This window comes from Copadichromis virginalis, linkage group LG3, assembly GCF_057382275.1.
Source record: "Copadichromis virginalis isolate Kocher_CV1m ecotype Utaka linkage group LG3, C_Virginalis_male_GT1.1, whole genome shotgun sequence".
NCBI lineage: Eukaryota > Metazoa > Chordata > Actinopteri > Cichliformes > Cichlidae > Copadichromis > Copadichromis virginalis.
Genome location: NC_140620.1, coordinates 16,362,590 through 16,379,552, shown reverse-complemented (window position 1 = coordinate 16,379,552; position 16,963 = coordinate 16,362,590). Strand labels below are relative to the sequence as shown.

Below are 16,963 nucleotides of genomic sequence, written 5' to 3'. Positions count from 1 at the left end.
AAGCAAGATGTCAGCTGTGTGGTGTTCAGTGTCCAGGTGAGGTCCTTAGAGATGTAGACGCCCAGGTACCTAAAGCTGCTCACCCTCTCCACTTCAAGGCCCTGGATAGACAGCGGTGGGTGAGGCCTCCTCTTCGTCCTCGTGTCCACAATCATCTCCTTTGTCTTGTCAGTGTTGAGGGTGAGGTTGTTGTCCTCACACCATGACACCAGACCAGACCTCTCTCCTATAATCCGCTTCGTCCACTCCAGTGATGCGACCGATCACTGCAGTGTCATCCGCGAACTTCAAAATGATATCATCTTTGTTGGAGGCGACACAGTTGTGGGTGTACAGAGTGTAGAGGATGGAGCTGAGGACGCAGTCTTGTGGGACGCCAGTGTTTGTAATAATGCTGGCTGAAGTCCTGTGGCCGATCCTGACAGACTGACCGTCAAGAAGTCCTGTAGCCAGTCACATAGAGTGGGATGCAGGCCGAGTGTTGCCAGCTTGCGAGTGAGTTTGTGAGGGATGACAGTGAAGCTTCAAAAGGGAATGATTCACATATGAGGTCTGCTGCCACCTACTGGTAAAACTGGGTATTACATCAGCGCTTGCGCTCAAAAGTTTTGATGACAATCTTAATATTGGTATTAAATAAAGACTAGTGTTAAAAGATTGATGCTTTGATTCTATCACACAAGTTCAGCATGTAGCTGACTGAAATCTGTTAAATAAATATATATTTTCATTTATTAAAAACAAAACAAAAGACACACTATGGAAAATTTATTTTGTTTATATACTTTTAAACAACAAAAGCTAAACCAAAGCACTTTAGAGTCAGACAGTTTTACACTCCAGGAATTATTTAGTGGTCAATGCATGTTTTTTGAACTAACAAATAGATGCTGATTTATCTCATAAACCACGACAGACTGATCTCACCAACATAAGTTGCTTTTATAGGTCAACAGCATCAATATTGGTATCAGGAATATTGACCCTGGATTTACTTGGTATCAGACTTATACCAGAATTTGTAGTACTGCACAGCACTAAGCGGAACACTTGCTTTATACATGACAATACTTTAATGTTAGAACCCTGACCATGTGGTCTTTATGAGAGGACCTGGGGAGCAGTTTTGGGATGGCGTTGACCTGGCAGCTGCTTGTTGGTTCCCCATTAACAACTGGCTGTTTTAAAAACCCTTAAACCAGCAACTGGCAGCAGCAGACCTGTTCTTGGCCTCCAAACCCTCAGTAATCAATTTTGTGTGTCTTTTGAGAATAATTAGGTTTTGTATGTAGTGCTGAAAATGCTGTTTAGTTTAGTTTTGTTTCACACAGAGCTAGGTTGCACTTCTTTGGAATAGCTTGTTTCTTTATTATTGTGGTCTTTGTTCACCCCAGAGTTAATGCTTTCAGTTTTGGTGTTATTAGTAGGAATAAACCTCACCTTATGTTATATTGGCTTTTGGGTCTGTCTTTGGGGACTGGGGCAGAGACACCTTTTTTAACCCTTATGTTGGTCCTCCTAGACAGAGACGTAAGATTTAACGTTCAGAAATCTATCAGATGACCACTGAAGTCATTTGGGTTTAAGCGCCTTTTATCAAAACAATGGTTCTTGGTGTGGTAGCTGGGCTGGTGCAGCAAAGCAGTGAACGTGGTAAGGGGCCGTCCTTCAAATTCTGTTCTGTCTGCTTTTGCACCTTTTTTTTTTTTTTTTGCTAATTTTGCTAATTTTGCAATTTTGGCGTCTACGCCTCCAGCACTCCTCGCCACATGTCTAATCCACACTTCCCCAAAGCAGCCAGCTGTGGTGAGTGACAGAGACTTTGTTCGTGCTCTTTCGGAGACAGGAAAAAATATGGACAGACACTGCTAACCCCAGTTCGAAAGGTCCATGCCACCGCCTGCCACAGACTCCATGCCATCGCCCGCTTTGGGAATTAAACCAATGGGTCCCTTTCCAGCTGAGGCTGGAGGACGCCCATCTCCAGAGCCTGCTGCAGTCTCAGTCAGAGGCCTCAGCGATGTTTGGTTATATCACGTCTCAGCCAGAGGTCTGCGCTCCGCTATCTGGTTCTGCACCTGCCAAACCTGATCTGCAACATTCGGCACTGCCTGGACCTGCCACGGCACGACCAGGACCTCCTGCACCTGCCACTCCAGGTACCGTCTCCACCTACCAAGAGACCCAAAGGTCTTCACCCACACCTCGACTACCCTCCAGCCCTGCCACACCTCTGGCAGCCGTTCTTCTGAACTGCTTCTTCTCTGCCGTTAGCCACATGGCCACACAGCCTGGGTTTTGATTAGTCAATATATGTATTTTTGAATTTCTCCCTCTCAGTGTCTAGTCTTCTGCCTTCCATTTGTACAGTTACTGACCTGGATGTCTCTGTGTCACCAGCCTGTATCTACTTACCACTTATTCTTCTTATGAGGATCTGACCTGATATGTTTAATATGCTGCTGAGAATATAGCCTAGAAGAAGCGGATAGTATAGCTTTTATTTTGGAAAGAGCCATTTCTCTGTAAAAAACTCTTTTCCAAAGATGAGTGATTTCTCGATCAGATTTATTTATTTTTATTTATTTTGTTGTTTCAGCAACATTAAATTTAAAAACTGTACTTTTGAGTTAAAATATAATGGATTGGAATTGTAAAGTGCTTTTCAAGGCACCCAAAGCGCTTTACAATTCCACTATTCATTCACTCTCACATTCACACATTGGTGGAGGCAATCCACGGTTGTAGCCACAGCTGCCCTGGCTGCCATATCAGTTTCTGTGATATTCTTATTAAGGTAAATGTTTTATTAATTTGGCAAGATCACTATGTATATTTCACTGAATTTGATATTATAAGGGTGGAGAAAGTCTGGATGCCCCAGTGAGTCATGAAGTTACTACAGGTGGGCCACAGTAAAAACTGAAATTCAGGCTGAAATTAGTCACAGGTGTGTTAAATTACACATTCATCTGAATGTATTTATTTATATAAAAAGTGAATTAAAAATAAAAGGTGGTGATATCACTGACTACTCTGACCTATATTCACTGCTCTGTAAGAACAGATCTTTATTGTCACCGTTACAAAAACTATGAAACACAGCTATTGAAGTTTGTGTGTCAGTGGCAGGTGGGTCACACATTGACTTTAACACTTTGCGTTTGATTGATTAGATTGAGGATTTAGCTTTGGGTGGCGTGTGTGGGATTTTCTGTTTTTTGAGTGGGAGGAACACCACCCTTGTTTTTTGGGAATTGGTGACTTAAAATATTTTCAGTTTTAGTATTTGGACTTTAAGTCGAATAAAGAATAATGCAGCAAATGTTTACACAGTTACTTACAGATTATTATGTGCAGCTGTCTGCTCAGCTTTGCACTTTTTGATGGACTCAAAGAGATCTGAAGTTTTCTTCTGCCCTTTACAACAAATCTCACACATAGGAAATCAAAGCTCTTTGTTGGTTTTAAGTAATTAGAATGTATCAAAGCTCAAATGTTTTATGGTTATGTAATTGTTCATTTTAAAGAAATACAAATGTGCTAAAATCCCCTGAACCACTGTTCCTGTTTTATTTCCCGTCACTAATTCCAAAGTGTTTACTGTTAATCTGACAACAGCTTCTTTTGTCTGTTCTCCCACTTCAGCACGAGAGAGGAAGTGAATATTCACAGGTACACACAATAACAAGAATCTTTGAAATCACTTCACAAACAGAGAGATGATGACAAAACAACAGAAACATTTTAAAAATAGCTCCATGTTTAGGTAGAGCTTGTTTTACAGATGATGATGTACGTAAACTGTACACACTAGCAGGAAATGAATGAGTCCATCTGTACCAATAATACTCACTGAACCAGTCTGACCAGGATACTGATGAACACACACACACATACATGCAAACACACACATGCTCAGTGCTGCTGATGATCGGACAATTGTAATCAGTAAATTATTGATTTATTGATTGATCAGATCATTCTGAGGTGACGACTTCATGAAGAGTTTTCACGTCTTTCTGAGACTCACTTCTCCACAAACTCAAAGCTGACTTTAAAGATTCCTCCAGATGTTTTCAGAGTAAACACTATCAGATCCATGTGTTATTGTTTTAATTTTTTCAGGAAATGTAGGCAAGAATAGATCTTTGCTGTAACTTGTTTTGAGCAGCCACATATCTCACGTAGTCATATGAGCCTTCAGTTTACTGAGAAAGCACAAACCACTACTTGTTTCTGTTCTCGTATTCATAGACTTGGCAAAGTTTTGTCTGTAGACACTGACAGCTGGAGTGGGCAGTGTAAAACTGATTCATTTTGATTTTAAATCAATTGTAACTTTTTTCTGATTTAAATCTGTTTTTCAAGCCTGAAGATGTTTCCTGACATGATTGTGGTTATGAGCCGATGACGTTATGCTGAGAAAAACTACCAGATGGAGACAAGAACAGAATAAAGTAAGTGGCTTTGATCACAGTCAGTGTTTAAGATTTTTACTAATAATGTTTTTGTTTGTTTTCTTACATTTATGAACATTTTTTTCTGCATCTATTGCTGTTGTTACCTTCACCAAGGAGGTTATGTGTTTAGTAGCACTAGCATGTCTGTCAAAGTTCAATAAAACGTAAACGTTTGTTTGTATTGACGTGTACCAGCTTGTAGGGAATAATATCTGGGATTCCATATATATCATGTTACTTTGGACCTCTGACCTTTTCTTTAAGGTCAAATGAGGACAAATTTTTCCTCAAATTAATTTTATCTTTAAAACGTTGAATAAATTGTTTGCATTCATATTTATCAAATTATCCTGGTTCATAGTATTATAAGATAATATCAGTTAAACATGTGCTGTAATATAATATTATATATAATATGCTTAAGTTGTTCGTCTCCAGTTATATACACATCAATACCTATTATCCATTTCCTCCTCCTAAATACTGTTCGTCTAATCAAAGTAAACATCTGTCATGCTGCTCTTATCTGATTCTTGTTGCACTACAAATTTCTGTACATTTAACCAGAACAAAGAAAACTAAGGAATATATAAAAATATATAATTTTGCTCCCATAAAAGTAAATACTGCCCCAACAGAGACCTTAATTCTCATGTGAGGTTTTTGAGTTGTGTGTCTACAATTAAATATAAATAGTGTATATTTTATGTGAGCCTAAGCATGTTAACATGGGGTTTTATTGTTATTCATTAGAACAAGTTGATGTAAATTCACAGAGTGCAGTGGGAAGTTGTCTCCACATCTACCTGTGTCAGTGAAACAAGTTCACTTCCTGTTATGGTCACACCTTAGTTTGCATTTTTGAAATTTGTTAATCAAATCTCTGAGCGTACAGTGGTTTCTCTGTGGCAAGATCTCAGATCTGGGTGTGTCTGTTTAAAACAGCAGTTTACTGGTCAGTTCAGTCAGTTTGCTACAGAGGAAACTTGTTACAGGTCATCTTTACAGTTTTAGTTGGAAACATTTACTTTTGTAAACCAGATCTGTCACTTAGAGATGGGGTGAGGAGTTGAGCCATCCAGGAGAGGCTCAGAATAGAGATGCTGCTCCGCCACATCGAAAGGAGCCAGATGAGGTGGTTTGGGCATCTGACTAGGATTCGTCTTGGACGCATCCTGGGTGAGATGTTCTTTGGATATCTCACTGGAATGAGACCACGCAGCAGACCCAGGAACCGCTGGAGAGATTATATCTTTTGTCAGTAGGAAGAGGGAGGACAGGCTTCTCTGCCTAGGCTGCTGCCCCTATATAAACAGAAGAAAATGGATGGATTGATCCATGTAAATCCTATTTTTTCCATCCTGATGAGCAGAAGAATGTTGGAGGGCTTCAGAGATCCTTCAGAACAACAGTAAGTGTTTAAAATGACGTCTTTCAGTTTTTTAGATAATCTGACAGGTTGACTGAAGTCTGTGGGCTTCAGTAGATTAACAGATTGTTAATGTCAACCCATCTGTACCAGGATTAAAGCTTCACTTTACTGGTTACAGATGAATGTCATGCAGAGTTAGTGTGAAGCATGATATTTACTGTTGACTGAAAAAACCCCCATCATATTAAATGGATTCAATATGCTTTATCATCCGAAGAACCAAAAACTGTCAGACTGACACAGTATAAAGAGGAAGATCATGTCAATCTGATTGCAGTCATGTGATTTAGGAGAAGTGCTGGCAGGAGTCACATAATCTGTCTGCCTCTTTCTTCCTGGACTATTCGCTGCTTCTCATGTTTTACATGTGGTTGGTTGTCCTGCTTGTGTTTCCTCACTAAATGTCCTCTATGTGGTAATATATATATATTACTCCATAGTGTATAGTACACAAACATATTTTCAGTTTGAGAATATTTTTAATAGTTCAGCTAGAATAATTCAACGTAGTATCTCAGTCCAACCTCATGGTAGCAGTGTTACCTCAATATAATACATTTCAAGAAGTTTAACTGTTGAAAATAATAAGTATAGATTTCTTATGCTTATCTTATAAAGTGTAAGCTACACATACTTGTAGTATTTGGGCACTGGCTCAGTGCCCAAATACTTAAATACTTTAAGTAAAATTTATGAAAAAAACACCCAAAGTACATTAAATTTAAAATTTTACTGTTTGGATCTATTAGTCGGTCAGTCTAAGATAACCAGAGCTATGTTAGCTCTAATAACAAACATTGAACAAACAGATGAACCAACATCGAAGAAAAAAAAGAAGAAGCTCCATGTTGTAGTAGCCCTTAATTTTAGAGTTTATCAAACTTTACAAAAAGCAGGAAATCTCATTCACACAGTTTTCTCACTGCTGAACCAGTTTAATATGGATAATGCAAAAATACAACAATACCACAATGCAAACACACACACACACACCTTTTTCCACTCAGACAAAGCTGCTGAGGATTCAGTGATTATTTAGATCATTAAGTTACTAGTTTCAATTTTTATATTATTTTGAAGTGAGGACCAATAAACACATTTTGTCACTTAATTAAGTGTAGTTATTTAAAACAAAGGGAGCTGAGGAATCCCAAAGCAATTAATTTTGACGTGAGAAACTACTTCAGGTTGCACTACCCCAATAACACACTAGGGGGAGCTCTTTGGTCAACATTTACAGACACACTAACAAAGTGCTTCAAAGAAGGTCAACGAATCTGCACATTACTTCAGTGGTGTAACAGCTCCACCACAAAAACAACTTTAAGTCAAAACAACACAGCAAAATTGGCAAGATCAACCTAAAAGAGCAACATAACCATAACATGTACAATAAACACACTTTCCTTAGAATCAAAACGAAACAACGTTTTCTTCCCACCTAGGTGGTTAACTGTGCCAAACAACCCACTTGTCCACAACAAAGTCATTTCAGCCTCAGACATCTTGAAAGTTGTGCTCAGAGTCTGGAGTTGGAGCCCTGACTCCCCCTCAGATGGCATCGAGGGCTGGTAGGGTGCAAGATGATCAGAGCTCATCCACCCTATTCCAATTGACCATCTGCACTCTGTAAACCATGCCTGACAGTCTGCACAGTGTATTGTTCAACCCACTGACTCATCAGTTTGGGAGAAAGGCCATTCAGAAAACATACAGCCTGCAGACACTTAACAAATCCCAAAAGGTTGTCAATTTTATTTAGATCAAGGCAGGATGCTCCAAAAGAGTGATTTTATTCACCTGGAAGAAATCCCTTGTCCTGCGGGCATTGTGTACTGTAGCGTTGTCCTGTTAAAAAAGAAAAAAAAAACAGTCGTTACAACACAGACGAGGGCCCTCAGTCATGAGAGATGCTCTCTGCAACATCTGGACATAGCCAGCAGCTGTTTGACGCCTCACACCTCCTGAAGCTTCATTGTTCCACTGAAGGAAAAAGGACCCCAGACCATTATGGTTCCTCTTCCATTGTGGCAGGTACTGTCATGCCAGTAACATTGGAAACCATCAGAACCATCAAGGTTACATTTTTTCTCATGAGAGAATAAAACTCTCGTCCACTTTTCAGTGTTCCATGTTTGGTGCACTCTTGCTAAACACAAACAGTCAGTTCTGTGTTGTTCAATGAGACGAGGCCTTTGAAGATGTTTTGGTTTTGAAGCTCTTCAGTCGCTGTCTGATGGTTATGGGGCTGCAGTTGGCACCAGTAACGGACTTCATTTGGGTTGAGGATCCTCCGGCTCAGTGCTGGTGAAATTGTGTGTGTGTGTGTGTGTGGGGGGGGGGTCTTCCACTTGACTTTTTTGTTCCATAACCCTCAGGATCAATTAAGTAATTCCAGACTTACTTACTTGAGATCACTTTGGTGGTCTTTGGTGGTCTCAGGATCTCATGTCTGCTTTTTGCAGGTGATGTGGTCCTGCTGGCTTCGTCAGGTGATGGCCTCCAGCTTGCCTTGAAACAGCCGAGTGTGACGCAGTGGGAATGAGAATCAGCAAATACTAACTCAAAATGTTAGAAATATTCCAGTGTTAGAAAATCAGCACTGCTCAGTGTTAGTCTTTGTTAATCTTCAAAACTGACTAGGTTACTTTTAAACATATAACACTGTCAAAGGTGTTAATTTAACACTCAACAGTGTTGTATCTAACACTCAGAGGTGTGGACCCATATAGACACTCTCTAGTGTTAATTTAACACTGGAGATTTTGCTGTGCAGAGTAGAGCTGCTGCTCCTCCGCATCGAAAGGAGCCAGTTGAGGTGGGCGCATCCTGGGCAGACCCAGGACACGCTGGAGAGATTATATCTCTCAGCTGGCCTGGGAACGCCTTGGTGTTCCCCCGGATAAGCTGGAGGAGGTGGCTGGGGAGAGGGAGGTCTGGGCTTCTCTGCTTGGGCTGCTGCCCCCACGACCCGGCCCTGGATAAGCGGAAGAAAATGGATGGATGGATGGATGGATGGATGGATGGACATTATAAATAACATTTAGAATATTGGGAAGGGATTCACAATAGTGTTCTTTATAATTTCACAATATAGTGAAGTAAGATAGAAACAAGGTTAAGATAAAAATAAAAATAATTACTAACATTTTGACATTTTACAAAGAACAAATTGCATCGTAAATAAACAGTGCAGATTTTATTTAAGAAATTGAGTTATTTTCACAGTTTCATGGTTGATGGAGTCTTTAAAAGTTTTGTTCACATTTAGTGGAATCTAATGCTTTAGAAAATATAGACTTCAGTTTTGTAAAGCAATTCACATTTGTGTACATTTCTTGATAGTGTTATAGAAGAAACGCCCCAAAGCTAAACCTATCAAGTGCAGAATGTTTTTGGTTTTTTTTGGATGGAATCAAAAGTTTTGTAGAAATTAAATGAGAAGTAAATAATCAATAAGGTCTAATACTATTCTTATATGATCAGAGATATACCAATTCCTCTGTTTGTGTCTCATCAGTTACGAAAGCTAAAGCTACCTTAATTGTATGAGCAAATATTTGGGTAGAAACTTTCTAGTCCTTATTAAGAAGTTAGACAGGACGCCAATCAGGAAAGTGTTTGAGGGCTTCATTTTTATATATTTACATTGTTGTACAGTGGAACGATTTTAAAGTCCTTTGGTCTCTAGCATGGAGCTGATTGTTTATGGATGAGAGCGGTTACGGAGATCATTCAAGAAACACTCAGAGCTGTTTTAGTTTTCACCTCTTTTCTTATGACTCACTTACTGTTCGTATAGCTCAGCGAACCTGACGTCACTTAAATGCGACTACCTTAAGAGAACTGAACGCAAGTTTGAAGTTGAAACGATCGGCTGAAGCTCAAATAATCTTTGTCTTGCTTAAACTTTAAATTGAATCTCCTGTAGTTACTTTTTAAAGTCATAGTCTGTTATTCGCAGAAAATATCATCAGACTAGCATATTTAGAACAAACTTGTCCGATCATCAGAAAGAAGAACACGGAAATGTCTGTAACTGCGTCACTCTGCTCCACTTTGCTGTTTTTTGGCATCTTCGTGTTTGTCTCGGCAGGTGAGGTTAATAAACCAAAATTTTCCCCTCTGAGATAAAAAAGGAAAAAATGGTATCTTTGTCGTTTACGTGGTGCCAATACTTCACAAATAATTAGTTTCATGTCGATTCCATTTGTTTGTGTCCGTGAATGCATCACGAGGCTGGGTGGGGTCTACTTGTTTTATCGTAGAGTTAGCATGTTTGCTATCTGTACCACTGTGGGGACTGTCCTTCTGACTAAAGTGAGATCTGTGGTTGAAATGATGGCAGTGCACAGATTCTGTGCTTTATTCGGTCTGTGGCGTCTGTTGCTCGTGTTGTTTGTGGTCTGTCAGCCAGCCGGGGAGCAGAGCGAAGGCTAACATACCAAAAGCTCCCGAGTGTTAAAAACAAAGACAAGTATCGCTACAGTCACTGTCTGTGCTTTTCGTGCTTTAGTTTTTGATCTTTGAAGTTTTTTAGGTTCTCTTGTTCTTTGTAAACTCTGCTATCACTTCCTGCTCTTTTTTCACCTGCCAACCAATGAACATTCAGAAATGGCCTACGTCATCTGGCTTCCAATGCCGTACAGTCAGGATCTTGTAGAACCGCCCCTGAGTACATCTGGGGCGGGTGACCCTCCTCAACCAAAAAGTGGATGGACAGGTTTGTGGGACAATAAAACCGGCTTAGTGTGTGAAGACTTGTTGGAACACTGCAGGATAGAACCGACCTAAATCCTCTGACCGCAGGAATTTGGCTCACATATGATGAAGCAATTACCATCTCCATCATACTTGTTAGATGAGAGAAGGCAAGGAGTTGCAGAAAAGGGTGCTGGGTAGGAGTGCTGTAGATGTGATGGTGCAGGATAATGGACAGGTGGATGTGACAGTGGAGTAGACTGTCAACATCTGAAGAGCTCACTATAAGTCTTGGCTTCTTGGCTTTTGACTTCGTCTCCTTATCAGCGATTATGAAGCGATATTGTTTGAGTGGCGACACTTATCCACATACGTTCTATAGATTGGCATCTTGCGGCATCATAACAGTAGCTGGAGGCTGCGGTGAAGCAGGAGGAAGAGGCTGCACTAGTAAAAGATGAGTAAAGACCACAGGAATTGTAGATACAGAGGGCTGTAAAGGCACAGCTTCAGATGTTAATATAGTTGATACAGAAGAGTCCGCCTGTTCTTGTTGTGCTGCATGCAAAGCCTGATGTATGTGTAGGTGAATCCCTTGTAGCTGTTGTTGGACTGTGAACCACAACAAGGTAACTGCACGCTAGTTGAGGGAGACAACTGTAATGTGGCTAAAATGCAGCTTTGTGGCATGAAGGGTAGGACAGGTGAGCACTCTGTGGATATGAAATCAATTTGACCATTTAGTCCATTTCCACTTAAATTAGATCAGCCTTCAAGCTCTTTCATCTTCTGGTTTCTTGTCTACCAACATGCATCCAGCCACTCCCATCTATCATCTGGACTACAGGATATCTAGCAGTTTTCCCCAGGCTATAGGTGTCACTGCATTAATTGGTCTCAGTGGAGATGTTTGCCTTATTGTGCTGATTACAGGACAATGACGAGGGAGGTTAGGTGAGTTTAAGGCTACGTCCACACGTACACGGAGATTTTTGAAAACGCAGATTTTTCCATGTGTTTGCACCTTTCGTCCACACGTAAACGATGTTTTCGGTCACTGAAAACAGAGATTGTTAGAAACTCCTGCCAGGGTGGAGATTTTCAAAAACTCAGTTTTTGCGTTTATGTGTGGACGAAGAAAACGGAGAAAACGCAACGTCAAAGGTGTGCGGCTTTTTTGATGTTACAAGGCCGGACTTACAGAAAATACTGTTACTGTTAATTTTACTCTCTGCAGTGTTTAAATGCTTACATATACACATAAAGTTACTGTCGCTCCACACATAGGACTCAGTTCTGCTTCTATGCACCATCTTTGTTTACTCTTTCCCACCCAGGCTTCTAGACTTCTGATTGGCCAACATTTCTACACGGTTAGGAATATATCGCCAACTGTTGCTTTGGCATGTTCCTGGCAGCGTTTTCCTTCATGGGATTGGGCGTGGGATTTAAAAAAATGAAAATGGAAAAGATCTCTGTTTTCAAAAATACCCGTGTACCACATTTTGGTACACGGGTATTTTTAACAGTGTGCCTGGATAGATTTGAAAAAGGCGTTTTTGTCAGAAAACGCTCCGCGTCCACACTAGCGTTTTCAGTCATTTTCACAGAGTGTGCGTCCACATTGAAATGGCCAAAAATGCAACATTCCAGTACTGCGCATGCTTGCCGTTTATTTACTTTCCGGCTCTTTTTTTTTTTTTGCCTGTCCCATTTGGTTCTTTAGCCGTCAGAATTGTTGTCTGAAGACCAACAAGGATACCCAATGGATTTATTTTGCCAAATGGATCATCGTGGCATTGCCGTATTGGTCCATTTGATCGACCTTTGTTTTTATTATTTATTTTATTTTATTTTCAGTTGTTACAGACGGGACAGACATGAGTGAGGGACAGGAAAGGGAGAGAGAAAGATGAAGGAAAAGAAAAACAGAAGGGGAGAGGGACAGTGAGAAAGGGAAAAAAAATCTCCTGGATCACCTGTTGAGAGAGAAAGAATAGAAAACAAGCAAAAAAAAACCCAAAGCAACATACTAAACACAACACCATCGCATTAATCTAGCTAAGTGTAAACAGCAGTAAGTACTAAATATTCAATGTTGTTGTGCAGCACGCAGGACAGACAGCGCACAATGTGCTTTGAAGTAGCAGCCAAGAAAGGTGTAATTTAAGTCTATGAGCAGTGAACACCCGTGTGCATACCTGTGTGGATCAGCGCGCTTGTATTCAAATGGTTACTTTCCGGCTCTTTGAAACGTCGCGGCAAAATGTTGATGAAAAGCAAAAAAATAGCTTTTTAAATGGACTAACAACGAAGTGGAGTTGTGGCTACGAGTAACACAAAAGTACAAAATTGCAAAAGCGAGTGAGAATTAAAGAATTTGAAGAAAAGCTATCTGAAGCATGTACAAACTGATATTAATCTTTAATAGGGCTGTCAAAATTGAGAGCAAACAAAACAACTGCTGTATAATGCCCTCCGCTATCTTACTTTAATTGGTCACATGACTGCATCATATGACTAATATGCGTCATCGTTATAGAAAGTCTCCGTTTTTACTGTTCACACTGCGAAGTGAAAGCACGGCTTTCAAATGTATGCGTTTTCAAGAGGTTTCTAAAATGCTGCATTTTCCATCAGCGAAAACGCCGTCTCAGTGTGGACAAGAGGCCAAAACAGAGAGAAAGCGATGCGTTTTCAAACGAAAACCCAGCGACGTAGCCTAAGTCCTCCAGGTTTCTGGAGATGTGTTACATCATAAATCTCTCTGGGTGTAGTCATAGCACAGTTTGTATATCTCCGACTTTAAGGACCACTTCTTAAAACTGCATTGAATCGCTGGTGTTTATATGACTTCTGCTGTTATAAATAATGAGCTCTTTGGTTATTGTAAAAAGTGGTACAAACAGCACTGTTTTAACCCTCTGAGGGTTAAAGCCTTCTACTAAATCTAACCCTGTGCTATGGAAATAGGAGATTCTGGCTTTTTGAAAAATGCTCCAAACTATAAAAGGAGAGAAAAAACACAAAAACAGAAAAGACACATTGGCTTCAGCAGGAATAGAATTAAAGTTAGATCTGCTGAGGGTGGGTGTGCAGTGGCACTAAATGTGCTAGCAGCATTTTTCGCTTTAATGATAGCTGGAACAAACAGTTTTTTCCTCCTCTTAGATTTCACTTAATGTAGCTCTGCAGCACCTTTATCTTCTCCTCATCCTCTCAATGATAACAGCTCTCATTTTGTTCAGTATCACTGAACACAGCAACTCTCAGTGTGAACAATGTGTAATATAACCTCTGCTCTGTGTTGCTTCCTCTTTCAGACCAAAGAACCATCACAGCTGAGTCTGGACAGAACATCATTCTTACATGTCGAGCTCCAAACAACAACATCATAGGTGTGGAGTGGAACAGAGCTGACCTGGGAGATGAATATATACTTTCGTACAGAGACAAGCAGTTTGATCCTGATGGTCAGCATCCATCTTTTATGAACCGGGTGGATCTGCAGGACAGACAGATGAAGGCTGGAGACGTGTCTTTGATTTTGAAGAATGTGACAATTAATGACACTGGAATATACAAGTGTCGTGTCTTCACTGGAGAGACAAGATCATGGGAGACCATCAACACCTTCAACCTGACTGTTTCAAGTAAGTGAGTAGAGTTGAGTGTGTGTGTGATCAGAGGTGAAGCTGCTTCCTGGTTGTTGATGTTTGTTTCTAAAGATGTTGTTGATGAGACTTTGTAGAAAGCAGCTGGTCTGAGTGATGTGATCAGAGTGCAGTAGATAATGTCTGACAGCAGTTTGAAGAGGAAATGGATTCTGTTCTGTTCTTCACTCATCACCTACCTGACAGCTGACACCTCACACCTGTTTCTCACCTGCAGGTCAGACAGGAGGAGACACAGAGGATGGAGGGAAGGAGGCAGGGAAGGAGGATGGAGGGAAGGAGGATGGAGGGAAGGAGGAACAATCTGTTGGACTGATCGCTGGTCTGAGTGTTCCTGCTGTTCTTCTTGTTGCTGCTGTTGTTGGTTTTTTGATATACAGAAAATGTAAAAAACCAAAACAGAGTCAGCATTCATACAAGCCTCCTGATGAACTGCACCATGGAAATGGCTCAGCTATTCACACAGAATCAGAGAAGCCTGCATTGCTAAAACAAACATAAGGATAATCTGTGACTGTAGAGACTAAAACGATAACATCCAAGTAAAAAAAAAACAGAGGAGTCCAAAGAGTTTTTCCAGGATGGACGATAGTTTGATAAATACTTGGGCTGAAATAACAGAGCGGTGAACATCATGCCCACAATATTTTCACTTTGCCTGAAGTAAGACTGAAAAAAGTGATTATAAAACCAAGAAGAACACAAGTTGAGGTCACCAAAACTGTCCAAGTCAGCTGATCATCTCAGTGTTACGTTCATGTTACGTTCTTTTTATTTAGATCTTGTTTGTATGTGTTAGTTCATGTTTTCACGAAAAGAAAAGTTACATATCGTTAGCTTCATAGCATAATTGCCTAAGTCATTTGACTAAGTCAATGACTTAGGCACTTATGCTATGAAGCTAACGATATATATTTTAAGATTTCCTATTTTTATTTTAGAGAAGGTTTTCAGTTTGACTCAAAGCTCAACTTCCACTGATGATTAGAAAAAAATAACTGTTTGTTCCCTCAGTATTAATTAATTCAGTGTCTTGTATGTAATGGAATCAGAATCATTGAATGAGTTCTTCAGGTTTAGCAGCTGTTTGTAAGATCAAACGGATTCTCATGTATTGATCAGGTGTTACAGTAACCTTACGTACTATATGATGGGGCTGGGTTTGTTGTTGTTGATGCCCTGGAGCAGATAAACAAATGAAACAGAGGCTGTTCCCTTTAACAGGAAGTAATAAATTGGTGAGTGGAAAGTTGTTTTGATGTGCTCAAACAAATTTAAGCAAATTTAATGATGTTACTCCTGAACTAAAATGGGATTTTAATGGAGAACAGAGTACAGATTTTTCAGGGATTTTTAAATAATGGTGGTGAGATTGAAGTTGTAATTCTATTTCCAGAAACAAGTTAAAATTCAATTTTGAGAAAAAAGGATTTGATATTTCTGCCACAGCTGCTATACTCTCTACAAAACTTAGTGAAACAAATTGATCAGTCATCTTGTGATACAACATACATCCTCTTTATAGCACAGGGGTGTAACCATCGATAACCCTTCATCTATCTACTGCCAGCCATTTCATTTTATACAAATCTCCACATGCATCTTTCAACACAATCTTTTCAGTTCTTATACCGATAACCACACTGTGTTTGTGCACTAAAAAAAAAGAGACCAGTTCCCTGTGACTAAATCTGATTCTGAAATCACTAACTCAGAGGTTCTAGCAATCGTGGCAGTTTGTCTGAAAACACAACTATAATCTTCACATATTGAATGTATTCTCAAAATGATTAATATTTTTTTTAATGTGGTCCATAATACTTCATCATAGGTTGGACCAAGAAAGTACTCCAACTGCACACCATGGTTTTCCCTTTTATGTTTGTTGTACATATTCAGAGTAGTTCCTGTTGGATGGAAACCTAAACAAAGAGTAGATTTTTCAGTCTCTGTGACCTCATAATCAAATCCCTGATTTTCACTGATGACGTGTTCCACGAGGCTTCAATGGCCTCCAACACTCAGTGACAGAACAGTTTGCACTCTGTGACGGGAATCAGCACCTCAGTTTGAGGCCATTCAGAGGCAGAAATGGCTAAATTTAAAAGAGAGGGTGAAATGCTAATTCATCGGCTTGTTTCGCTAGCTCAGATTTTAAGAGTTGAAACACATTTCAAGATGGAGCTCTCCTTTTCAGGTCATAAGCAGATGGTAGCAGAGGTGGAAAGTAGCGAAGTACAAATAAATCTTTATAGTACTTCTGTAGAATTTTAAGGTATCTGTACTTTATGTTGGCATTTGTTTTTCTGGAAACGTTTTACTTTTATTCACTGCATTTTGGCACAAAATGCCTCTACTTTGTACCTCTCACATTTTTAAAGCAGACTTAATTTTTTGAACACATTTATGAGGTATTATTTTTGGTCACCGCATGAGCGCAGATGTACAAACAGAGGGGTGGCTGTACTTCAGCACCTACAGAAGAGGAGCGAGCATAGAGTGTGTAACTTTTTATTTATTTTTTTTAAATCTGTGAAGTGTTTTTAAATCCAGTGTTTCTATTAGCAGAACATTTGGGGTAGCTTAGGGGGTGTAGAAAGTCCTCTGCTGATTAGAAGGTCAGTGTTTTTAATTTGTTTTTGCTTCAGCCTGCTTGCCAAATATTGGGCATGCAGGTTATTGTTTTGGGGAAG

At 39.9% G+C, this 16,963-nt stretch overlaps 1 protein-coding gene and 1 long non-coding RNA gene across 2 annotated transcripts; both read left to right on the top strand.

Annotated features, from left to right (window-relative positions):
* The first annotated feature begins 1,802 nt into the window (after positions 1-1,802).
* Positions 1,803-5,868, top strand: LOC146713061 (uncharacterized). The gene is made up of 3 exons (XR_014919121.1): positions 1,803-2,159; positions 4,372-4,460; positions 5,505-5,868. It is a non-coding gene; the product is annotated as an uncharacterized LOC146713061 (long non-coding RNA).
* Positions 5,869-9,377: 3,509 nt separating this feature from the next.
* Positions 9,378-15,101, top strand: LOC146713060 (uncharacterized). The gene is made up of 3 exons (XM_085452377.1): positions 9,378-9,991; positions 13,920-14,249; positions 14,488-15,101. The coding sequence occupies exons 1-3, from the start codon at positions 9,925-9,927 to the stop codon at positions 14,769-14,771; spliced, it is 681 nt and encodes a 226-aa protein (XP_085308503.1). The 5' UTR covers positions 9,378-9,924; the 3' UTR covers positions 14,772-15,101.
* Positions 15,102-16,963: the final 1,862 nt, after the last annotated feature.